The sequence below is a fragment of the Oculina patagonica genome, chromosome 13 (genome assembly GCF_052425735.1).
Source record: "Oculina patagonica isolate OP01 chromosome 13, crgOcupat, whole genome shotgun sequence".
NCBI lineage: Eukaryota > Metazoa > Cnidaria > Anthozoa > Scleractinia > Oculinidae > Oculina > Oculina patagonica.
Window position 1 is genome coordinate 1,252,835 of NC_135770.1, and position 26,898 is coordinate 1,279,732.

At 38.0% G+C, this 26,898-nt stretch overlaps 1 protein-coding gene and 1 long non-coding RNA gene across 2 annotated transcripts in view; one reads left to right on the forward strand and one right to left on the reverse strand.

Annotated features, from left to right (window-relative positions):
- LOC144636748 (methionine synthase-like) lies at window positions 1-26,499 on the reverse strand. The gene is made up of 35 exons (XM_078495941.1): window positions 26,347-26,499; window positions 26,127-26,234; window positions 25,356-25,447; window positions 24,827-24,916; window positions 23,772-23,841; window positions 23,525-23,617; window positions 23,114-23,220; window positions 19,726-19,785; window positions 19,077-19,171; window positions 18,787-18,887; window positions 18,580-18,641; window positions 17,795-17,862; window positions 17,253-17,332; window positions 17,047-17,159; window positions 15,888-16,028; window positions 15,322-15,507; window positions 14,553-14,732; window positions 13,937-14,053; window positions 12,088-12,228; window positions 11,485-11,574; window positions 10,679-10,777; window positions 10,424-10,477; window positions 10,112-10,228; window positions 9,777-9,877; window positions 8,939-9,127; window positions 8,435-8,516; window positions 7,754-7,852; window positions 7,176-7,248; window positions 6,549-6,704; window positions 5,736-5,929; window positions 4,533-4,666; window positions 4,337-4,403; window positions 1,661-1,762; window positions 1,089-1,292; window positions 1-728 (listed from the first exon to the last, which is right to left on the reverse strand). Exons 1-35 carry the CDS (start codon window positions 26,474-26,476, stop codon window positions 642-644), a joined length of 3,882 nt encoding a protein of 1,293 aa, XP_078352067.1. The 5' UTR covers window positions 26,477-26,499; the 3' UTR covers window positions 1-641.
- The window catches only part of LOC144636796 (uncharacterized), a 30,958-nt gene continuing 21,533 nt past the window's right edge, over window positions 17,474-26,898 (forward strand). Inside the window, exon 1 of the long non-coding RNA XR_013567624.1 lies at window positions 17,474-17,537. This is a non-coding gene — a long non-coding RNA (uncharacterized LOC144636796). The remainder of the gene's footprint in view (window positions 17,538-26,898) is intronic.

A 26,898-nucleotide genomic window follows, 5' to 3' on the forward strand; every position in this document is an offset into this window, starting at 1 on the left:
TTAAGTTTAGCAATCGTTTTATTCTGTCAAGTTTCCACTTCACTTTACCAAAGTTCTTTGGCAGTGTTAATGTGACTTTGGCAGTCATCACAGTAGTTGGTAAACCATTAAAAAGCGTAGTCCTTGAATGCTATTGTCCAATCAAACCTATCCTTACGTGTTAAACTGGCGTATCAGTATTTGAGACGAATATAGTATATTTCGTAAGTCGTATACTTTTGTTTACAATATCCTCTTTGTATGACGGGGCGTATTAGATATTTTATTTTGTGGACGAGGCATTTCAAAATCCAGCTCACAAATAACTTAATGATCAGCCGTTGCCATTTTTAAATTAACGTTTAGATTTCAACCAGATTTTCTTAAATCCTCTTGGTTGGGCTGTCAGTAATATATGAAAATACATAATCCATGCTTGAAGATACTCTTCCTGGACGCAAGTGTTTCATTTCTGAGAAGGACACGAGTCCAGCACGTGACCAATTAATATCAGCACGTGAACGCGTAGGAAAAGACGTGAATACCACAAGAACATCACGTGATTGTGAAGGATTGATCGCACGTATGTGTGGAGAAGGAATCAAATATGGGATGGAGTACAAGATACAATCGCGATATAAAATCATTCATCCTCTGCTTGTTTAATCTCTGTCGTAGGATAGAATGGGCGAAAGCCATTTTTCGATTTCTTCAACAGGCATTCCTTTTCGTTCAGCATAATCTTTGACCTAAATAAAAGATAAGAAAGATAAAAAAAATAATGAAGGGCAGTTCTTTCATGTGGTGTTGTTTATTACGCTGCACAAGGTGGTTGTAACTGTTAAATCTGTGGATAAAACCCTAGTGTGTGACCAAATGAACGCTATTGAACAGTACTTTCATGTGGTGCTGTTTATTACGCTGTAAAAGGTGGTTCTAACTTTTAAGTCTGTGGAATCTGGAATGTGACCATTCAAATGAACGCTGTTGGGCGATACTCGTGTGTGATCTTATTTGCTTCTCACTAATTTTCCAATGAAAATTTGAAATTGCGAGGTTTAAGCACTCCTTGGTTTAAACAACGTTTGAATAAAAAGCCAGTGTCTCACCTGGTCTTCGCAGATTTTCCCCACTGAGAAGTAAACAGCTTTGGGATGAGCAAAGAATACAGCAGAAACTGAAGCAGCAGGATCCATTGCAAGTGATTCTGTTAACTTGATTCCAGTTAATTCCTCGCAGTTCATTAATTCCCACATGGTCCGCTTCTCTGTGTGGTCCGGCTGACTCGGGTAGCCTGGGGCTGGGCGAATACCCTAGGGAAAAAGAGGGTCGAGGTTACGCATTCTGTAGTAAGACAAATTGCAATAGACACATGTACGTAACGCAGACCTATTTTTCAAAAGATTTTTATAAAATCTGACGAGATACCAGTGCGACATTCTTGAAACCATCAAGCCCAAAATGGATTCAGTATCTATTTTCTCTTTTCATTTTTAATACATAATCAACAACACAACTCAAAAGAATAAAGAAAAATGATCAATAAAAAAGAATTCCTCATTCTAACATTAATAGCGTGCAGGACTGACTCGTCTGTTATCTTGATGTATAAACAGATTCTCCTTCCTAGCACAGCAGCACATTTAAGAGGCCAGTAAGGAGAATTTGTAACAGTAATCACCTGATACTTGATTCTGTGCAAGTCTTTAGCGTCCAGTATCTCATCGCTGCAGTAGCCCCATAAGTCCTTGCGAACACGCTCATGAAGCTCCTCGGCAAAAGCCTGGTACCAAGAACAGATTTAGTTATGAAGCAGACGAACAAAAATGCTACTTTGCAACTTTCTTAAAATTGATCAGTCAATCGTAGAGATATTGAGCCATTGCAGGCTTCATACTTATTCTGGTCTATCAAGTAGAAATTTAAAACTGAATTCCAATTGTTAAAGGGACTGTGTCACAGCTAAGTTAATTTTATGTTATAAAATTTTGTCAAATATTCGCTATGAAACTGAATGTTTGCAAAGAAATTAATTCTGATTCTAAATGACAAAACCATAGCTTCATTGCAGCCAAATGTGTCTCCCGGGCGTTATAATTAAAAGTTACAAGTAGACAAGATTAATTTCGAAAACTGTTCCGCCGGACCATATTTTAAAAATCCATAACGCAATCCGTTTCAATCTTCGACACTTTTGGCCATCCGTACCTTCTTTTGTATTTGCTGTGTTATTCAAATGTTCCTTCACCGTTTTAATAGGTTTTATAACATAGCTAGCAGAGCCGCGCAATCAAATTCAGTATACGTAAGCGTGCTCAAAATCCCGATGGAGCACGCTGATGACGTAATCGACTAGTGAAAATCTCACTGAGTAAAGCTCATACGCTGTGTTTTTCGAAAGCGATGACATATTATCTTCGGAATGTGAAAAGTGAATCCTTTCAATATTTTTCCAAGGATACGAGCTACAAGGTAAGCTGTTTCTTATTACGAGACGGAGAGCGAAAGAGAAAATAAATTCGATTTTGCCGTCAAAGTTGTTTGTGTGCTTTTCTTCATTCAAACAACAACAACTAACGTGCGAGTCTCGAAGGACGAAAATCATTTTTTCAAGGCCCTAACGTGGAAGAATAGGCCAGCATGAATGACAACAGTTCGATGGCACTAAAAACTAACTGGCTGACGAACGTTTTTGCGTTTTAAGCTTACACCAAAGCGTCTACGGTTCTGTTGTGATTTTGCCGCTCGGGAAAAATTTACTTCATGAACTCGGGCGCTTCATTCAACTACCGTTTTCAAAAATAAATGTTTATTTTCATCAATTACAAATAAAATCGGTCCACAAAAATACTTAAAACTAAGCATAGAACCGAATTCTTTGACTCTTTCAACCCTTGGAATCTGTTCGGCTGTTCGAGGTTGTTTTGTTTTAAGTTTCTTCCACTCGGGAGTAAACATTTTAATTTTAATTCAGCGAAAACTAACCTCAGAATCAACAGCAGTATTTGCTGTTTTCGTCATTTTTTTTCCTTCGCTCTGCCACCGTATAAACTTAGTCAATTTATCAGCCATTTCACACAAACTGCTCCAATATTGTGTAAACTTGTACCCCGCGGCCGGTTTGATGCACAATTCCACCGGCAATGTTATAAAACAATTGGTTCATGCTTTTAGCTGTGCTCCATCGAGTTATGGAGCACTTGGGAAGTTTGGAGAGCACTCAAGAAGCTAGAGTTGCCCTCGGCTATCGCCTTGGGCAACTCTTACGCTTCTTTCGTGCTCTCCAAACTTCCCGCGTGCTCCATAACTCGATGGAGCACGCTAAAGCATGAACCAATTGTTAAATTTTATATATTTAAACGAATTTGATGGTCATTTCCTTCGCCTAAGTTTGGCTAAAATCCGTGACATGACCGTCCCTTTAAGTACAGTGGAATCCTGATTTCTCGACCCTCCCGAAACCTCGAACCAAAAGCCGCTTCACTTTTATCAGATAAACAGTTGAACACGGCAATTTTTTACTCCCGATAACTCGAACCAAAAGTCGCTTCACTTTTATCAGATGAACAGTTGAACACGGCAATTTTTTACTCCCGATACCTCGAACCAAAAGCCGCTTCACTTTTATCAGATGAACAGTTGAACACGGCATTTTTTTACTCCCGATTTCTCGGAGTGTATCGAATTTATGAGTTCGAGTTATAAATTTCGAGTTTGAGTTAGACATTTCGAGTTCGAGTTAGAAATTTCGAGTTCGAGTTATGGGGTAACATTTTCCCAGTTGGTCACGCATAGTGTCTCCCTTATCAGCAAATGAAAGCTAACCGCAAGCAAATAGGAGTGCAACTAACCGCAAGCAAATAGGAGTGGAACTAACCGCAAGCAAACCAGAGTGGAGCTAACCGCAAGCAACTCGAACTCGATATTTTAACTCGAACTCGAAATTCTAACTCGAAATCGAACTCAACTCGAAATTCTAACTCGAACTCGAACTCATGAAATGGACAGACCCGATTTCTCGAACCAATCTTCCGATTGAGAAATCGAGATTCCACTATGCTTTGAAGCTAAAAACAGAAAGATAGCATGAGAAGAGGTGTAAATTTAGTTGCTACGAGCATGGGTCGACGGACGAAGGGCATTGGAAGTCGAGTAAAAGACATGTTGTTTTTTCTTTGCCCCATGCTTGCAACAGCTACAAATCTTTCTCACACTTTTAAAAGCAATAACAACTTTTTTCACTGATATTCTCCAACAAACGTAAGGTCATCATGCAGTTATAGGAGTGCATTACAAAGAGTACGAATGTTGCAGAAGGGGCTGTTAGTGATAATAAGGCATTCGACAGAATACGAACCTCGGCTAAGCGGTCAGCGAGGGCTTTCACCATAATTACACTGTAGTCATCGAGATCTTCTTCAAATCTGAAAAGCAGAAAACAGATGATACATTTTAAATTGAGGCGCCCGGTTATATTACAGTTAACTCTACACCTAACTGTTTGCAATCTGCAGAAACTAAGTTAGCAGGCCACGAAAAGGTTATTCACATACTTTTTAGCCATGTCCTCAGCCCCCATGACTGACACAGCGAAGCAGCCTATGTAGTCTTTGACATTTGTGTCCAGCGGCGCTACAAGGTCTGACAGACAATAGTAAGGGTCCTCTACCCCATGCTCCTTTTCGGCCTGAAAGAAAAAAAAATTGTTTCAAAAGTATGGTCATTAGTCATTAGTCCATTAAGTAACTGCTAAATGCAACAATGTGTTACAGTAAACACCCGCGTGTAAGAACCTACAATTTTCTAAGTTTGGCAAAATAGGTTCTTGTATTTGGGGGTAGTTATTGGTAATTTAGGCTAAGTAGGTTCTTAATAAGGTTCTTAATTTCTAAGGAGGAGCCATAGTTTTTTATTGTACGAGAAGAAAAAAAATGGGTTTGGTCCTTCATTATGCAGCATTAAGTCATAACTGTATTGCTTCAAGCTGAGCCTCATGCAAGGTCCAAAGAAGACAATTACAGTCTATGTGAATCTGTCTTTTCTTTATTTGTAAATACAGTTTGGGATGTTCATAAAAATTTTCTATAACCCACATGACCTGCTGACATTTGCTTGGCTAAACAGGTTCTTATATTTTGGGGTATTAAAATGGCAAATTTCTGCCAGCAGGTTCTTAAACCACTAGGTTCTTACACGCGGGTGTTTACTGTATGAGAAACCAAAGAATTTCAGGCAGCGTCAAATGATTGTGGCTTGTGTGTAAAACTTCAACACCGAAAAACAAAAGATCCTATACAGATCTCTGTAGAACTACCGGGTCGTATCTCAGATATTGAATTAAACGCTAACAGAATTGATTTATAATTGATTTCTCCTAACAACAATTTTGCTGCCTGGTGTGATCATCACCATGAGTGACCGCCATTTCTACATTCCTGCATTCCATTCCTTCCCGTCCACACCAATGCGTTCTCGTTGATGCGTTTTTGCCCATCGACCACACTGATACGATCGAAAGGGCTTATCGTTTTTATCAAGAACCAATACATTTGAAAACGCTGTTCAGAGGGAGACATTTGAAAACGGAGTCCTGTGGTCTCAATATGGATGGCGAAAACGAAAGCTTTCGAAACCTCTGCGATTCAACTGCATCAGTGTGGGCGAAAACACATCGAAAGAAACGCATCCACGAAAAAGCCTAAGTCGTTTTGCACGCGGTACGTGCCTATATATTAACTCGATCAGCACGTGCTTACTTGTTGCCTCAAGCCATAGAACACAGCACGCGGTGCACCTTTGCGACAGTTGTCGTCTTCAAACACGTGGATATCATCGCCCACACTGTTAGCGGGGAAGAAAGCCACTGCACCAGTAGCATGCAATGATTTAGTCTCAATGATCTTCTTCAACATTTCCTGCGCATCGTCAAACAGCTTCTTAGCTTCATTACCTAATAAAGGAAAAATAAACCCGTCATAATCGAAACTTGTTTTACAGAGACACGACCTATGCGGATAAATTCGTGGATCTACAGTTTTCTTGTTTTATACTGACTTAAATCACTAAGCAGTGAATGCGAATCTTCTATTGGTAAACAGGACAGCAAGAGTCCTTTGCAGCCGTCACGAAACACCACACAATACGAACAGCATTGCGTGACGAGCCAAGAAAACGATCTTACAACTGACTTAAATTTCTAAGCCACACAATAAGACCAGTATTGCGTGACACGCCAAGAAAAATGCAAAGGAGTTACAGTAGAAGAGACGGACCTGTAAATTGTACAGAATGAAGACAGCTAAACAAAATTGTAGCACTACTATAAATTTTTATCATTATGATTACGGCAACAACAAGAAATATTTGACCATCAGTCGACGATCTGCAACAGACAGTACAGGGCAAATTTCAAGCTACACAAGATAGCCAATAAACAAGTCTCGAGCTTCACAAGGGAGCAACAAAACTGAAGGCGTAATACAGCGGTTAAAAGCAAGGCACTGCATTACAAAATTCAAGGCACTACAAAAAATGGCAATTGATGCGTTTGTTAGTTATTTAACACTTACCCACTGTTTTATCCTGGAAGATCTTAGGGTACCCCCTGTTGGGATATTTTCCTCTGAGTTGCCACACATCAAAGAAAGGCTTCCAGTCAATATAAGGAATCAAGTCAGTTATCTCGCAGTCATCAATCACTTTGACACCCAGGAACGAAGGACGAACTGAAAACAAGGCATCAGTCATATAATTTATAAAGCAGAAAAATACATATCGTTCTCGCCCACCTACATAGACTTGCTGCAAGCCGTTCGTTTAAAATTTACGAGAGGGTTTTCGACTGACTCTTAAGTTTAAGCACATCGCATGATTTTTGTTAAAGCGAAGCTCGTAGATTCTATCCAGGTCAAAGGGGGACGTTCCATTTTTTTTTATCTGCACCCAAATCCAAGCCCTCAATTTTTTATCGACGCCCCTTGAAAAATGAAAGAGTTGAGAGAACGTCAGAGATAATATCATTGGTACAACAAACGAAAGGAAACTTTTGTTGACTCTATAATTTAGTACACGTAGAAACTGATTTACAAAAGACAACCTTGTTTTCGTAATTATTTACTATTCCATTGAAACACTCTAATTTTTCTGTAGTTACGTGAAGCAAAAACAAAGAACCTTGACGAAGAGGAAGTTTTTACCTGGAGTGAAGTCAACCCAGTCCAAATTGGCTTTTTTCAATCGAGCTTTCTCCATAGATAGGTACTTTCGATCCTGCAAACAAATTACACACTTTTATCACAAGTATCGTTACAATAAACCAGTTGAAGTCATCACAAAGTCACTCAGCGTGACGTAATAACTGTGTTACAACCAATGAAAGTTCTACGCGGGGCTGCAAATATAATAACAGCTGGTCATTGGACATTGGCCGACCCAAATTTGCTTATGTCCGATGAAATCCCAAGTGTGATCGGACATGATGTCCGGACAAAATTTTTTGATCGTAAATAATTTTACGGCAACAATGGACAAAATTCAACCTTTTGTTTTTGGTGCTGTCCGACCAAAATTTTGTTTTGTCCGCCCAAGATGTCTAAGTTATAGTACGGCATATGTCCTATTAAGTGAAACAGAATATTTGCAGCCCTGTCTACGTGTTGCCAAGCGCGGGAAAAGAAAGTCGCGTTATCCAATTCGTGATTGGCTTAGATCAACAAGTACTTCTTTGCGTGACGAGTGACACAACAATCAAAAAAACTCTGGATAAATTTCAAACCTTCAGGGAATCGTAATGTTCATCTCTGATTTCTTCATATTCTTCTTTTATTTCTTCTACAAAGTCTTCCTTGGATGCCTCATCTATCAGAGCAGAGCACTGTAACACCAGGCAAATGAATTAGTTTTATATAAAAAAAATTGTAACAAAGTACTCGGTATATCAAATGGAACAGTTCACGGATTTTCCTCCTTTTGGACGAGTTGCAAACATGTCGCGAAGAATGAGACCTTTTTCTGATTGAAGGCAATATCTGCTGTGTTGGTGTTGAACGTGAAATCAAGTACTTGTTTTTTAAATCGAGTCAAAGTTTGTGTAAAATGTACACACAAATATATGGAAAACTGACAATATCTCCCTTTATTTTGATCGCTCAACCACGGATTTTATTACACTTAAACGCTCTACTTCGCGCCAAGTTCGCAGCTTTTTAAAAAATGGCACCTTTGGGACCACAAATTGGTGTCCTTGATAAAGGGAGTCCGTAGTAACACGAGTTATTTTCAGTAATTCTTATTCGCCGGGACTTCAACTTCTGTCTGTAATAACAGGGAGTCCGTAATAGCGAGGTGTCCACAAGGCGAGAGTTGACTGTAAACAACAGTTAGCTGCTAACGATACTTCATGTACCACATCATGAAAGCACACAGGTAAAGTAACAGCAAGATCAATCTGTCTTACCACTACAACACTCTTTGAGGCGTCTAACACGTGCACAGTTGGTTCGCCATAACGTGGAGCGATCTTCACAGCTGTGTGCGTCCTGGAGCAAATATTCAGTGTTAGTGTGAACTGAGGAAAAGGGGTTCGTACTCTTTTGAGCTTTTGAAATTCCATGACTTTTCCAGGACCTTTTCAATGACCTTTCGTAGTTTTCCATAACCTAAATTTGGCAATTTTCTTGGACATTTTCTTGATTGTGGGTACCTTTTTCCCAATTTCTTCGCAGAAACAAAAACTGGGTAACTTATTTTGTACAATCAAAATCATTTTCCATGACTTTCCATAACCCACACTTTAATTCCATGTCTTGCCAGGTCTGGAAAATTAAGTTTTAAAATTCCACGATTTTTCAGGTTTTACATGACCCGTACGAACCCTGTAATATTTGTCGAGATGTGTAACATATCCTCTTTTAAGGATTGGCTTTCTCAATAATAAATTTGTACAAAACGCTGAAAGTACTTTGAAGTTGTCGCTCCTCCAATAAGCAGCGGGATCTTGAGTCCTTGTCTTTCCATTTCTCTGGCGACATGAATCATTTCATCCAGTGATGGAGTAATAAGTCCTGATAAACCGATAATGTCTGCTTTTTCCGCGATTGCTGTTTGTAGAATCTTCTCACAAGGGGTCATCACACCAAGATCTATAACCCTGCAAACAAAATCACAAAAAACAGTAAATTTAAGGGACTGTGTCACGGCTGAGTTGAGTCTATTTTATTACGTTTTGCCAAATACTCGCTATAAAACTTAATGTTTGCAAAGAAATTCTTTCAAAAGATCTAAATGACAAAACTATAACTTCATTACAACCAAATGTGTCTCCTCGGCGTTATAATTAACAGTTACAAGCAAAAGAGATAAACTTTAAAAACTGTTCAGCCCAACAGTACTTCAAAAACCCATATCGCAATCCGTTTCAATCTTCTTCACTTTTGTCCATCCGTACCTTCTTTTGTATTTGCTGTGTAATTGAAATGTTCCTTCACTGTTTTAAGCGGTTATTTTTATTTTTCACTTCATTTGATGGCCTTTTCCCATACCTACGTTTGGCTAAGATCCGTGACACAATTCCTTAAACAGTGTGGACACGGCAGCAACACATGCCCCTTTCCCTAACGCTCAATTCTTCCCCTGCTCATGACGTCACTCTACAGAAATCCACGTAGCGCGTCTGATTGGTTGGTATTTGCGAGCGAAAATTCAAACCCGAGTAACAACCAATCAGAGACACAACATCGATCTCTGTACAGTTACGTCATCAGTATGGAATTTTTAGAGTCATCTTGTGCATATCTTACCTGTAGTTATTGCATCCTAACACAACTCCTACAATGTTCTTGCCAATATCATGCACGTCGCCTTTGACTGTCGCCACGACAATGGTTCCATTGTAACGGCTCTGTAATACAAGATCACACACTGAATTAATGACATACACCTCGTTCGTTCACAGAGGTATTGATCATGTTAGGAGAAATTAGATAACAATAGCTCTTGAAATTAACTGAGCATTTAGCTCTGCAACGGTGGCTAAGGTAATCATAAAAACACTTCAACCATTTCAACTTAAACAGCAAGTTAGGTTATATACCCACAAAAAGAGCCAGAGAAAATACCGATATTATCAACTTACTGCAAGGTCATCTTCAGATTCAACTCCCAGCTTAGCCAGTCTTTCCTCGCGCTCTTTCTCCATGAATGGGATCAGGTGACCCACAGCTTTCTTCATGACCCGAGCAGATTTGATCACCTGTTGGATGTAACCTGATTGGTTAGCATGCTATGCATGTTAATGTATCAAAAGCGGTAAGTCGGTTGGTCAGTCAGTCAGGCCAGCCCAGTTCAGTCCTGGTTCAGTCAGTTCCTCTGTACATTAGTCAGTCTGTTAGTCATTCAGTTCCAATAATAGTCAATCAATCAATCAATCATTATCTTTTCTGCCTACCTGTGGCAAGAACATTTTTCCAGCACCAAACAAATCTCCAACCACGCCCATACCCTAAGAGAAACACAAAATAGTTGCAAACTGATTTCATGTTTTGTTAAGTCAACTTTATTCCAAGATTGAAGGAGATTTAGCAGAGAACACAACTTGCTCATTTGATAACACAACAGGAAATTGAGAGGAATATATTTAACAAATCCTTTCTAGACGAGAGACAAGAAATTCAGACATAAACTTTAAGTTGAGCACTTTTACCTTCATCAGCGGTCCTTCAATCACGTTCAGTGGACGAGGATATCTCTCTAAACATTGTCTGGCTTCCTCAGTATCTTCTACTACGAACTTGTCAATTCCCTAAAGTTTCCAAAAAGTTAAATATTGATACACTTGTCCTAGGCCTGTACTGTACTATTTCTTCAGTTTAAGTTTAGTCAGAAACTGCATGGGTGAAACGTCATTCAGGGGTATGTATGATTTTCTTCCCTGCATTGAAAACATCTGAATTTTCAGCTAACAAAATTGTACACTAAATAACAGTCTCCCAACTCGAAAGATTGCAAGAGTCTCTGCAGAGCCACGAACATCACCAGCATCAAATTCTTTGGGTCAAATCTCAGATGTTTTTTGGGCAAGGGAACAACTGAGCACATGAAAACAAACACTTGTCTAAATAATCTTTGGATGTTGTCCTTCAGTAGCATGTTCAATAAAAATGTTAAAAGTTCAACTGCTCAAGGCCTTACACTACTGTGTTAAAAAGTTTTAAAAAGTTTTAAGATCCAAGCTTTCGCCGATCTACCTGATGATGCCGTAGATCGGCGAAAGCTTGGATCTTAAAACCTTTTAAAACTTTTTAACACAGTAGTGTAAGGCCTCAGTTGAACTTTTAACATTTTTACTTGTCTAAATGTTTATTCTAGCCTGGGAATGGGAATACAGTAGCAATTGTTTTTGCCAGTTTAGTGGAGAGACAACCAGGAGCAATGAGGGTGGCTCCCTTCGCAGCCTGCTGTTTATTCAGGCTATTAAAAAAGTACAATGATAACACAGTATTTTTTTACCTTAATTAAGGCATACTCCAGCCGCTCTTCCACATTTCCATGCCTCCATTCATCTGTGACTACCTGCTTCTTGGCTCCTTTACCCAATCCCTTTGATGCGCAAAATATTCATAATATCAGAACATGTTTTTAGTTTGAGAACTCTTTGGGCCATTTATTTTTAAAAGCTGTGGTCTAAACCAGATTTTTGTCACATTTGTCAAAAATAAGTGTACATAAACTTGCAAAATGATAATCTATCCAAAATTTACATATATTTATGATTAGAAAATATGTTCACTGTTCACTGTAACATTTACACGTGTTTGCTATTCTCGTGTAAAAGATCCAGTCATACAACCAAATGTAGCTGGAACCACAAATTTCGCTTGTTACATCCAAGTTCTCTAAACCTGGGGTTGCACTTTACAGTTACAGGAACACAGCTTTCAGCCAATCGGACCACATTTTATGTTATTCATTAGAAAGTGATTTTAAAGACAGTCCAGGTCATATTCTAAATTTCTCTCTCGCCTATCATAAAGATACCTCTGCCTTATTTTGCATGTACTATTGTAAGCAGGATATTTTCATGTGTTGCCATAATTAATGCTTATGACATACTTGTGCATATTGTAGCAGTTTTTCTGTGGTGTTCGGATCCTTGTTCCACAGTAGATCCTCGCAGAGCTGCAACAGTTTAGGTTCAATGTCATCATACACTGGAAGAGCCCCAGCATTGACGATAGCCATATCCAAACCAGCCTGCAAGAAAATAACATGGTATTTTTATTCAACAGGTTTTTTTGCAAGGATTAAAAATAATATTAGAGCACGATATATCTAAAATGTTTCAGTTTTTTTTTTTTCAGTTAATATCTAATTTCAACTACCGTAAAGTTCCGTGTATAAGCCACACCTTTTTCCTCTAAATTCAAGTCAAAAATCGGGGGTGCGGCTTATCTACGGAAACATCTTTGGTTGGAGTTCTAAAAGGCTTCTTAATATTCATAAAAAACTTCTCAAGACGTCACTGAATAAACATATAACAACCTTAAAACTTTGTTGTTCACTGCCTTTTAGTTCCTCTGCAAAGCTGCTTGCAGTGGAGCCTGCCAGTCACTTCGAATCATGTCTTTCCGTCGCGTGCGAGAAAGCACCAAGATAAACGCAAGTACTCACAAGGCAAATGGCCGACCGCTTCGCTTTTTTATTGACCTTTACAACAAATGCATCTGTTGGATAACCAAAACTCATTTTCTGCATGAAGTTTTTAACCTGTTGCGGGTAGCAGTTTCCAAGAATCTTGAAATAAAAACGTGGTTTCTTCCGAAGAAAGTGCCGCTGAGTGCTGCCATGTTTGTTTTAGTGCCCAGACTCCTTCCTACGTGTACATCTCAAAGTTTGGCTACTAAGCACTCGCGTACGATTACAAGTGTTTCAGGAGTGTTTAGAAGTGATAATCTCGAAAAAAGTATATCAAGAGAGCATCCAAGTTTAAAATATTGTGAACTCAAACCAAAAGGGATGTATGACAAGTGAAATTTCGCTTTCGTAGGTCTCAATTTATATTAAACGTTGCAACAACCGCCGTGTCACGGTGTCAGTGTTTCGAAACCGTGCTTGTTTGCCCTTGTTTGTTTAATTACCAATAGAACTTCACTTGAACTTTAAACTTTATGGTCTGTATATTTTTTTTCCAAAATTTGAGCTTCCAAATCGGGGGTGCAGCTTATCCCTGGGTGCGGCTTATACACGGAACTTTATGGTAGTTAGTTAGTTTCCCGCTGTAAATTAATGGAAAGCATTCCCTTGTGCTTATGTGCCTTTAATTTAAAATTAAGAATGTAAGAAGTGCACGGATTGGAAGCGCAAACACCAACGACTTTTTCTGAACTCTGATGAAGGTGAACACTAGAGTCACTGAAAATTTAGGTTGTAAAAAACAGATTGGCTTTAAAAACCGTTTCATTTCATTTCATTTCTGTACCGATCGCAATACTGGTTCCAGTATTTTCAGTTTCATCTAGTTAGTTTTTTTTAACAAGTTGATTTTTAGGGTTATTTTTAGGATTAGGGTTTGGATTAGAGTCATATATTTTAAAAAAGTAGTGGATCACTCTATGTTTCCTACATGGCAAAGTGGATAAGTGGTTGGACAGCAAATCTGGAAGGTGATAGTTAAAATTCTAGAACTGCAGGTTAGTAAGAAGAAAAAAATAGATTGATAATACTTAGAGGGGGGGATAATAGCAGATGGTGAGGGTGGGTAAGTGAGGATGTTGGAGGGGGCTTTAAGACAGTGAGGGAGGGGGGTGCCTTAATTTTAATTTTCCTCTTCTTAACTCAATTATTAGAAAAATAATAAGCTGGGTTAATAAAATTAACTGCCTAGAAAAAAACTAACTAGTTGAAATCAGAAATTAACTGAAGTCAAAACTTAACTGCAAACATATCTATTATTTGCAGTAACCTTAATTCCATGATACAGGAACACACTGTGCATAGCCTCTCGTATTGTCTCCATTCCACGAAATGAAAAGGAAAAGTTGGAAAGACCTCCACTAACTCGAGCACCAGGAAGAGTTTGCTAAAAAAAAAAACAGAAATAAATATTATTAACCTATTTAAAAAATTACAGCAAGGTATTACTAAATATATAATTGTTCATAATATCTATAACAAAATCTCTCCATATTAAGTGTCAGGTTACGGCAACTTTTTGTAATTGAATACCTGCAATTGAACACCCAAGCCATACCTTGCCTCAATTAAGTGGGTTCTTTCTTACTGTTTATTACTTTTTGCACAACTGATGGAATGTACCAATCACTGTTTTCACTCAAAATAGGCTCTCAAACTAAGACCAACTGGATCTAGTGTTGTACAATTCAGAAAGTAATAAAAAAGTGCTTGTAACTTTCAATCAGCCTCGCGCTGCACACTCCACAATCCGTCAAACCCCATTTACTCAATGACATTTAATTGCAGTCCACTCAGACCAATAAATTATTATTAATACTAAATATTTTGTTCACAATATTTTACATTACACTATAAGGGATAAAATAAAATTAATATATTCCAACCTTGATTGCTCTTGTAGCTTCAATGAAGTATTTTCCATAGTTATTATGTTCCTCCATTCCTGTTGCAACGGTGAGAATGTTTGGGTCAAAGATGATGTCGTTAGGATTGAAGTTCACTTTGGACACCAGCAGATTGTAAGAGCGTGTACAGATCTTTATCTTGTCTTCTAGCTCTGCTGCCTAAAAAAATGATAGAGAAGAATTAACAGTCGAACCACTCCTTATGGACAACTCTAAAACAAAGATACCTACTCTTATTAGAGACAGTTCATTTGCTAAATAAAATTTCTAAAAAACATTATCACTTTTAGTGTCAATATTTAGCACTGCTGTACTAATTGAAGACACTTTAAATAAGTAAACAAAATCTCAACTAGCAGGAGGTGGACTAGTTAGCTATTTACAAAGCAAGGAGGAGTTAAATGCAGGACCACCGAACACAAATCCATCATTAAGTGGAAGGGAGGAGGACTTGAATCCAGGACCTCCAGATTACTACAAGTCCAGTGCCCTAACCACAAATGTCATATAAACTCTTCTTCTCCATAAGTAGGGACGCCTCCAAAATTCATACACTTTTCCCTGTCTATTTGGTGCCCAATGTACAGAGGCTGTTGCAGAAACCTTATAACCACTGAATATAAATAAGAAAAAAGAGAGCTGTCACCAGGAACGTATCTCTTCCCACCTACAATATCCCCACACCTTTAATTTACCAGCCCCCCTACACCTTGACTTTTATATTTTAAACCTGAATCAAGCCACTTACTTGTCCTTCCTCGTCAAATGCCATGACCACCACAGCTGCTCCGTAACGTTTAATGATCTTGGCTTTCTCTAAAAAGTCCTCCTCTCCATTTTTCAAACTGATGCTGTTTACAATGCATTTTCCTTGTGTGCATTTCAGCCCGGCTTCTATCACATCAAAGTTGGATGAATCAATACAAAGAGGTACCTGATATGAAAAACAGAAAAAGAAGAGAATATTAAATATTAATAACTATTTTGCCAAATGTTTCTGACTGCAGTTAAGTCACGATAACTCGAACCCTCAATAACTTGAGCCTCCCTCTAACTCCAACCTCTTTCGATTCCCCCCAGGTTGTTTTCGTTTTTACTTATTTTACTCCCAATAACTTGAACTCCTGATAAATCAAACCTTTTTCGATTCCCTTGAAGGTTCAAGTTATCGGGATTCAACTGTACCATAAATGCCAGGGCATTTACATGTATTTAAAACTGACATAATTGTAGATCCAGAGTTAATTTTATAGCCTGATATTTTTGTACTTAAAGCTGAAAGTCTAAAGAAGGCACTTGAAGTGATTCCAATACCTTGGAAATCTCAGGCTCAGAGGAAATCAAGTTGACAAACTTTGACATAGCGGCCACGCCATCCAACATTCCTTCATCCATGTTGATGTCTAAAACTTGTGCACCATTTTCCACTTGAAGTTTGGCAACAGCTAAAGCTTCCTGTGTGTTATACAGAAATCAACACATAAATGAGGCATAATAAATATGTTCATTAAGTGTTTAAGATAATATTAAATAAATTGGCTTATAATTATCGCGTATTTCCAATAGAACACAGCTGAGTTTCTACTAATACAAATTAAATGGTCATCATGAAGGGCACTGAACATTTTGGATTACTTTAGAATGGTATTAGTAACATTTGGCATAATTAAAGAGACTGTGATTTCAATGTGCCTAGCCTTGGGATGTAGCTAAGGAAACACAAAGCCGACTCATCAACAAGCCAAGCTACCTTATTCTCACTAAATTTCGCGAGTACTTAATTTCGCGAAAAATCAAGAGCCATATTTCGCGAGTACTTAATTTCGCGATTTTGAGAGGAAGGTACAGTTGGAGTGTATTAAATTTCGCGATTTTTATCTATTCTTCAATATGAAGCTTTGACCTCGAAACTGTAACAACATAATTAATATGAAAGTCATCGTAAAAACAGCAAACAAAACAATATACACATGACAAAACATAAGGTATTAAACAGTCTAAATCCCTAATAGGTTCATCTACGACTGCAAAAGCGAGATTTTGAGGAACTTGGCGGCAGAGAACAGTTCAAACAGTGCGACTGATATAGTGGGAGATAACTAATGGACAAAATTAAACAAAAAACTTCTAAACATGAAGCTCAGACATGTTAGAATAACTATGATAAAACACATTGAGTTTTATCAGAGTTTTATATTATCAGTACGATATTAAATTTCGCGATTTTAAACTTCGCGAGTCCTATATTTCGCGAGTATTAAATTTCGCGTTTTTTTCAAAATCGCGAAAATCGCGAAATTTAGTACTCGCGAAATTAAGTGAGAATAAGGTAATTTTTCTGGTCTTGGCAGCCATAAATTAGATTTTTCCAAATCTTTGTTTTTCCCAATAAAATTGTTTTTCTTTTTTGCAAAAAAAAATGCAGCCATATTTTCAATTTAATCAAAATTAATCATTGTTACGTTTACTTTACCTCAAATTTCCCTTCCTTGATCAGCCTGCAAAATCGTCTGGACCCAGCGACATTGCAACGTTCACCAATGTTCACAAACAGAGTGTCTGGCGTGATTCTCGTAGGTTCCAGACCTGAATATTCAACAGCATAGAAAAAATCAGCTTACAAATTAAAGATGATCATAAATAGAAAATTTTTCTTCTGGCGGGAAAGCAAAAATTTACCTGAAAGGTTCATGGCATTGGCAAAATGGTCTTCTGGTATAGGCCTTGGTTTGTAATGTTTGACTGCCTCGGCTATTGCTCTGAAAATAAAAAAGGAAATCACTCAACAAATGCACAATGAATCCAGGAATGTCAGTAAGGGTCAGCTGCCAGCTAATTTCAACGGCTGAAAGAGAACTTACTAGATATGGCTGAAACTTCACACAAAAACAAAGATTTAATAGGTAAACTTTTAGAGCTGCCAAGGCCAGAAAAGCCAGCTGGGCTTGTTGATGAGCCGGCTTAGTGTTTTCTTAGCAACATCCCTATGAATCAATTGTTAATTCTGGAATTATTTGCCTTGCAACTGATAAAATATACTTGAAGTTGAATGATCCTTTAATAAATTGTAATTACTATTTGAGGAATTTCAAGAGATGTAGTGCTCATTAAATTTTTAGATTCCTTATCCATTGTAGCACATCTGTACACTAGATATATATTTATTTATCACTGATAATTTAGAACAGGAAAAAAATACTGTGCAATAAATGTGTACATACTTGATGTGAGCAGGGGTTGTTCCACAGCAGCCTCCAACAAGGTTCACCAGTCCATCTCTTGCAAAACTCTGTAATTTTTGACATGAGGAGGGGTACATGTAGCATAGCAATAACAAAATACACCCAGGAAGTGTACAAATCAGGGTAATAAAAAACTATTTATAAAATAATAGAATTTCTGATCAAGAATTTTTAATTTTCTACTTCCTACAATAAATGAACATAAATGTACTATAATACAGTAAGTTATAGTTCTCTTGTGTAATACAGTATGTACTTGAAAGAGTTGACAGGACCATAAAACATTTTTGGATCTGCATCTACATGTAAATAATTTTCCTGCCAAAGTTTTCTGGGTCAAAAGCGTGAGATTTTTTGAGAGTGCCAGGATTTCCAAAGAAGACTTGACCATGTCGGAAGATTTCCGAAGACAGCCGAAGATTTCTTAAGATGTTCTGAACGTATCTTGGTTTCATTCCCAGGACGTGTTTTGCTAGACACACCCCCCATTCCCAATGCATTTCTTGTCAAAAATTTGATATTTCAGGGGAAGTATCGTCATTTTATACATGGCTTTCGTTTCTTGCATTGGTTTGAGCTTACATTTTTTGGAAAGTGTGGAAGTTTTGGTTGTAAGAACTCACATAGGCGAGTGAGTTCGTAAGCATGAGTTCGCATGGGATCAAAGTTTTAAACCCGCAGGCATGAGACTCATGCCTAAGACGTGTGAGTTGGCAGCTAGGTATAAAATAAATTTACGTACTAAACAGTATTTTGTATCATACCTTTAATTGTTCTGCAGTCATCTCTGGTGTTTCGTCATAGCCCCCAAAGGTGTTTGGAAGACCTGCAATGAATGGACACCTGATGTAAATCTAGTTTCCCGCGATTTGTCAAAATTTGCCAGTTGGTCACTTCCCAGAACCACCAACCCAACCATGACCAAAATGAGCAATCATGTTAATCAACTAGTCAATTAAAAAATATTTTACCTGCATTAGGATAACAGAGGACATAAGCTGTTGTACAAAGTCCCACGGCTTCTATAAATGGCCTCATTTCATTAGCACCCAGGGCACAATTAAGTCCAATGCTATTCGACAAGTAAAAATTGAGAGATTGAAATTAACACATGAAAAAAATAGTGAATATTCTTACATTTTAAATTTGGGAATTCAAGAAATATTTAAAATTAAATCATAAATTTTTAACTTTCATTAATTGCTTATTTATTATAATTTGAAGATAACATACCAAGCATGTGTTATGTTGTATGACTTACCTCAAGGGATTAGAATGTGAAACACTGATAACAAAAGCATCAGTTGTTTGACCTGACAGTGTTCTTCCACTCTTGTCGACAATAGTACCTGACACCTGACAAAGACACAAGGAGTACAACACTTATGTCAGCAGCATATACAATGTAGTACATGTATGACATGAGCATACACCTCTCTCTAGATCTGAAGGAAAACCAAGTTAGGAAAGGTTCCAAAATCTTAACTTAAAGCAATTTTTATAAACAAGTTGACTGAGGGAAGGGAAACGACTGTTGGTTCAAGTTATTGCGAGGTTCAAGAAATCAAACTTTCGAGATATTGGGATTTGACTGTGGTAGAAACTAATGAAGTGGTCAAACAGAACACTCTCCATTGAGGTAGTGGTTAGCTATATATAGCAAAAGAAGTGACTACCAAAGTTGTAAAACAAACAATATAGCCATTAGATTCTCCACTAATTATGTACAAGCTTATGTTTGAATGTATAATATGCTTAGAAGATCTGAAAACCTGTGGGGCAGAAACCTCCCAGTCAGTCAATGATTATTAATTAACCTAGATGTTGATGAAAACCTTTGTTGAGTATAGATAAATGGCACATGCATTTACTAATTAAAATAATAAAAACAGAAGTCAGTTGTTACTCACAAATATTGGGACCGGCTTGTATTCTTTTTCAAAGAGTTGTTCAATTGCAAACAAAGCAGCCTAAAATTAAAACAGAAAAAATTTTATGTTTCAATCTTGTTTATCAAGTTGTTCTAAACAGATTCACCTTAACCCTTTCACACCTGAACCGGCCAAAACCGGCTGACCGGAAACTGCGCTGCTATTCCTGAACCGGCCAAAACCGACCGAAAAAAAGTCATTGATTTGACCTTCCCACCCCTCCCCCAATAAAGTACATTAGCTCACCAGCTTTCAGTCTATTGTTTTTAAGTTATTGACCAATCAAATTATAGTTACTGCGCATAACAAAGACCTCCCGAGTATGAGAGAGAGGGATGCAAATTTTGTCTTGTATCATGACGGAGCGCGCAAACATGGCGACAGTCACGAAAGGTTTCTGTAAAGGAACCTTTTGTGCATTGTCGTTCGTGAGCGAGGAAACCACTTAGTTTATTATCAACTTGGAGATGATAAAGCAAAGAAACTTCCTTTGTGGCAGGAATTTGCTTTATCATCTCCAAGTTGACAACAACCTAAGTGGAAAATGGTGACGCGAGTAAATCCTTTAAATGTTAGTGCTGAAGAATTCAGGGCGATTTTCGGGGATTCTGATGAAGAAGACACCGGTAATATTGACGGAGATAGTTCTGATATAGATTTCGGATGTATTGATGAAGATGGTGAGGAAAGCGATGAAGAAATTGACAACGAAGGAGCCGCCGAAAACGACCACGAAGAGCCACGACAACAATGGACGGCTAACCTCAGCAACATCGCTGCTGGCGAATTTACTGCACGATCGGGAATCGTCGTAGACGTTGGAGACGAGCCTAAAGCTGATGATTTTTTTAGCTTGATGTTTGGCGAAGATCTTTTTGACAAAATCGTGTTAGAGACAAACCGCTACGCTCGCCAAAAATTAGCCGACAACCAACAACGTCTTGCTAAATGGCGCGACATCACGAAACCTGAATTGAAAGCTTACTTCGGAATTTGTGTCATCATGGGGTTGAATATTCTTCCAAAAGTCGCCGACTACTGATCGTCCGACATTTTTATGGGCAATGAAGGAATAAAGCGAGTGATGCCGAAAAACAGGTTCGAAGAAATAAGCCAATAAATTATTTGCATCTCAATGATACGAGTCGGGAACCGGCGCGTGGAGACGCAAATTTTGACAGACTTTACAAATGCCGCCCTGCTTTGACCGCCGTTCTGAGAAATGTTCAGCGCTGTTATTCGCCAACAAAAAACATTTCCATCGACGAGGGAATGATAGCGTTTAAGGGCAGACTTTCATTTCGGCAATATTTACCGGCTAAGCCGACGAAATACGGTATAAAAGTGTGGATGGCGGCCGATGCTTCGAATGGTTTTGTCATCAATTTTTCTGTTTACCTAGGAAGCGACGGGCAAATTCGAAGGCGCCACGGCCTTGGATATGATGTCGTTATGGATATGGCATGTCCCTTTCTCAGAAGAAAACATCACGTTTTCTTCGACAATTTCTTTTCAAGCCCTGTTCTTTTAGAACATTTGCTTGACCAGCAAACATACGCGTGTTCAACAGTAAGATGCACACGCAAAGATCTGCCGCCATGTGCTAAGAATAAACTTCGCCAGCCAGGGCAAACGATCACGCGACAGAGAGGTAGCCTTCTTTTTACTAAGTGGCACGACAAGCGAGACGTAGCATTTTTATCGACAAATGTTTCGCCAGAAGAGCCTTCCCGTACCGTTCAACGTAAAAAGAACGAAAGAAACATCGAGATTCAAAAGCCGCGTGTCTCAGATGTTTACACGGCAAATATGGGAGGAGTTGATCGAGCCGATCAATTTCGTTCGTATTATACCGTAGGAAGGCAGTCACGAAAGTGGTATAGATATATTTTTTGGTTTCTTTTTAATGTTGCTGCCTGTAATGGCTATATTCTTGAATGTGAGCACCGAAGAGGACGCCATCAGCGGAAACGATCACAAGCCGCTTTTCGTCTTGAGTTGGGGAAGCGCTTGATAAACGGCTTCAACTGCCGAAAGCGACAAGCCAACCAAGTGGCGGATCAAGAGCCCCAAAGAAATCACCAAGCGACTCGAATCGAAGGCCGAAAAAAAGAGTGTGTGAAGTGTAAATCTGCTGGCCGAAAAACAGCGAAAGGCTATCCTGTTGAAACCAGAAACAAGTGCCAACAGTGCGGTGTTGCGTTGTGTAAAGTGGGGTGCTTTGATGCTTATCACCGTGAAGACGCTTGAACATTAGAGTTCATTTCATGATCTCTAATTTCTGTTTTAGCGAGTGAAATAAACCTGTAAATATGCCAAAAACACTGGATATGACATTTATTTTCTTTATATTTTACATTTTGAAGTAATAAACTTGTATTTTAGTCTTTTGATACAGCAGAAGCTTGGAACTGAGACCGCGGTTATGGCGGCAAATTCAAATTTTTTAATGAACATGAAGTTTGGAGTGACTTAACTTAAACAATTTTTTTCCTATGTGTATTTTAAGCTTTTCATTAAAAAGAATGATGTTTCAGCAATAATTTCCAATAAACAGTTTGGACTGTAAAGGCCTCAAATTCTACTGAGCATGCATGTTTTGAATTTTGGTGAGTTTATTGTGTGAGTATTCTAATTAGCTCCAGGAATAACAGGCGTTCAGGCTCATGAGGCCCCCAGGAGTGAAAGGGTTAAGTACTTTATACTCTTAATGCTTTCCCTGCCCAAGAGCTGACTTTTGAAATAAAATCAACTCCAAAAATCCACTCATGATTCGATACCTGAATACAGACAGTGTATAGTGTCTCTGATTGGTTGATTCTCATAAATGTATATTATGAAAATTACAGAACTGAGCAACGACCAATCAGAGCTAGGCCTCACATACATTTCTGCACAGAATTTTTAGGTTGAGTCTCCAGTGGCCATGGATCTTAAAACAAAATTAAATTGTGTGCAAAGATTGTAAATAATTTTCATGGCAAATAAGGTCACTCATTGCCCAGAGAAAAGCTAAGATATGGGTGAAAAGATTTTATTAGTGTATGCAGGAGATTGAATGGCAGAGATAAGCCCCTGCCAGGGTAAATTATGACAAGGGTCATGGCTCCAAAAGTGGCGACAGCATATAAAATGAAATTTTGACAAACAATAACCTTTCTTGCCAAATTTCGACAAGTGTCATAAAGACCTAGTCAAGAATGACAGATGAAACAGCTACACCAGACATTTTGAAATTCAGACAAGTGACTTGGGCCCCCCCTGGCAGGGTCTCAGAGATGTGTAAAATAGTACAGTTCAACAAAGGAGAAGTGGGTGGGTGAGCCCCTTTATTGTGTATGCACCTGACAATGTCTTGCATATGTACCTTAGCATTTGCAGTGTCAAAAATTGTTTCCACCATAAGGACATCACTGCCACCATCCAAAAGTCCTCTGGCTTGTTCAGCATATGCATCAACTAACTGATCAAATGCTGTAAAACAAGGATATTCTTAATACCACTGTTTATTCAGGTAAACCATGTACTACAGGTATATACATGTACGTATGTGTACAATGAAGCTGGGTTGTTTTTTTAAAAAAACATGTACATGAGTATCACTGAATCTAAAAATGATAATTTTTACTGTTAGTTGACACTCTTTAATTAGCTCTAAGTTATGTTGCATAGATCCACAAATCTGATTTGGTTCTTCCATTATTATTGTCTATTTCTCTGATATTAAAACATCATCTTCTTGAAAGGGAAAATTGTTATTAGAAGGTAGCAGACTTACTGATATTTCTGTATCCTGGATTTTCCACACTGGGTGAGATGGACAGTGTTCTGTTTGTTGGGCCCATTGCTCCTGCCACATATCTCTTTACACCTGCAATAATTAATTACAGTTAAAAGCTTCATTGGTCTAAGTGCTTCTCTTCATATCAGTTTAAAAAAGGGCAAATTCTTCCAACTTGCAGTACTTTGACATTATTTACAATACAGTATAATTATTCAAGTATTTATAACATTTGCTGGAATACCTGTGGAATCGGTAACTTCCTTTGCTGCCTTTTTAGCAATTTCAGCTGATGTCTTGTTTAACCTGTAAACCTATTAAACAGAAAACCAAACAATCACTATAAATGGTTCAGAGTAGTAAATGATGTGGCATACTGTCGCCTTGTTCATAGTTTAGCTGGACTTCGGGTTTCAAACTACATGTATAGGGGAGGAGATAGCAGGCTCAAATCTTGGCCAAACCACTGACCAGTTGAAGTAGCACTCCCTGTCAGCTTAATTAATGCTCAACACCAAGCTAATCTTATATCAACTGCTCTGATACTGAAGCGCTGACCTTGTCTCCAACACTTACTTATACCTGACGTTAAACAATACAACACTGACATTCAGAAAGAGATTCAAGGAAATTTGATACTGGCTAGGGTTTGTAGTCTGGCCCCTAAAGCTCATTTTTCTATCAACACTGCTCTGTGTCATCATCACCATTATCAACCAATGGGTGAAACCAGTAGAAAAGCAGTCGTGTTTTTGACTGTTGGAGATCTGCAAATCTGATATTAAGTTCTCCCATTGTTTTCTATTCACTGATAGAACAAATCATGATTGCAATCATTACTCTTTAAAGGGGCAATTTTTCTTGATTTTTGTAGTTAAAAGTATATAAAATTGTAGGTTTTCGACTGCAATTCTTCAGAGCTCTACTAAAACAATACAGTATTACTATGGACCAAGTAGTGGGCGTTGACTGTCATTTGACTACTCACCTTTGTTTTCTATGAGCGAAAGCCAACTCAGGGCTCTGTACATTGTTGACTATTCGCTCATAAAAAAACTAGGACTCATAGTATCATTAAGGGCCAGTCACCAGGCAAACTGACTGGCTATGAACACGACTTTGCCCAGATGTTTTCAACATCTGAACAACTTCAGTTTACCAAATTAAAGAAGACAGGGCCTTGCAGATATGCTTTGCAGGGCGCAAAACCCTGATGTCCACCTGATCCAAACCTTAATAAATCCCCTGCTTATTGGGAACTGGACTGCGATTCACTAAGTTAGATTGTCAATTTCTTACCAAGTTTTCAGCTCCATAGTCCGCCTGTGCAATGCTTGTTCCACTGAATGTGTTGGTTTCAACAAAATCTGCTCCTGCTTCCAGGTAACCCTAGTACATGCACAAATATGATAAAAAGTATGTTTATTTTCATCTATTTAACAATTAGATGGCAAGCTCAAGGTATTTTTCACCTGTTACTTGGCAGGAGGTAAAGCCCCAACCAACTATCAAAGTACTGGCATAGAAACCAAAAGCAAGCCTGCCATCTTACTGTTTTAGCATAACACGCTGAACAATGATTTATTGAAGTATAAAATTCAGCAAAAAACTGAGTGCGTGCTCCAAGAGCCATCTATCAATCAACAGACAGCACCAGTGTAGCCAATCAGACTGCACAATTACCTAATAGACGGTCAGTGAGTTATAATACATAATATTAGCCAGTAAGTTTAGTAATAGGTTCTACACTCTGTATTTTTTGTATAAAATATGATAAAAAATACGTGTAGATCCATATAGAAAATAAAAAAAAAAAAACACACAGTACCTTGTGAATCTCCTCAATAATATGAGGTCTTGTTAAACTAAGAAAGTCATTGTTTCCTTTCAAGTTGTGTGAGTGGTTTTTAAATTCTTCTCCTGTTATGAAAGATAATGAAAAAAACGATCTGTTTGAAAAATATACAAATAATCCTAAATAAATATTGAGCTGAGTATATAGTATATTTTTTCAAAAATTTCTTTTGATAACCAAGTCTCTTTTAAACTGATTATTGCAACAAAAGATTTTAATGATTCTCATGGGTATAATTAGCTTAAAGTTTTGCATTAACGTACAATGTACATGTAGCTAGGTTGCATCAGAACTTTATTGATGAAGAGTTTTTACTTTCTCGTACATTTGATTCGTACATTTACATTCCTATAATATTGTCAAGGTTTAAATACTTCAGAGTGAGTACACTATGGAAAATTAAATAACAAAGGCTCAATTCAGCTGTTGTCTGAAGTCCTATACGTGAAGTGATTTTACTGAATACCGGTAATTTATATGCAAACCCTTTAGTTGCGTGACATAAACAGATGTGAACGATAAGCATAATTAACCCAACAGCTAAAAAAAGTGTGAAATGAGAAGAACAAGGTTGAAATGAAAGCAAATGTATCCGTAAAAAAATTATAATATACAAGGTACCGTACAATCCACTGGGAAACTAGTACAGTTGCGAAACTTCTGTCAGACAGCTAGCGTTACACAATGATCGAAAGTTCTTTATATAACGTACGAAGTGATCCCACGTGAGAATCGAATATTTACCTCTAAAATCCTCTTCTTCCAAGTGATAACTTTGTATCATAGTCCCCATTCCACCGTCGAGAATCATTATTCTCTTCTTTAACGTTGCTTCAATTTCCGCTGCGACATCTGATAAACATCACGATAACAAATACGTATTTAGAAATCAAACGATCAAAACCCATACATCGTTCTGTAAATTAAAGTGAATTTCGAATAAAAAACTGCAGTGTAGACTTACCTGTGGACTCGATAAAAGTATCGCTTGCTTTTACTGTCGGAGGCATTTTGGAGGATGAAAATACTGTGTTGTTTTTGAGTGAGAATGCAAGTCTTCTAGTTAATCTGCCAGCGAATCTTGTCAGATGCATAAAACAACTTCTCTCCCGCCATTATAAATTGCGTAAATCACAAAAGACTGGGAACTAAAGTTATGCAATACGTTGCATTATCTAACAACAGATTTGATTGGTCTATTTACCAAGTATTTTTACACTGGATCGTGACTCAACCAATCACACACTGTTTTAGTTAATTGGAACGCGTGCCTGGAAATTCACACGAAACAAGAGTCATCGTTCCTCTTGCTAGCGGTCATGTGAGAACAGGTTGAACGTGGTGTAATCATCACATAGTGTGGTTTTAAACACCAGTGCAAAACAAAATGGCAGAAGACACGTAGGGATATGGACTTTTTTGTCGGCGAGTTATATTTCATGTTTCATGGGGAAGGATTTGGAAAAATACCGTGCTGAAAGAGCAACAAAATACAGAGAGACTAGAAAGAACTGGT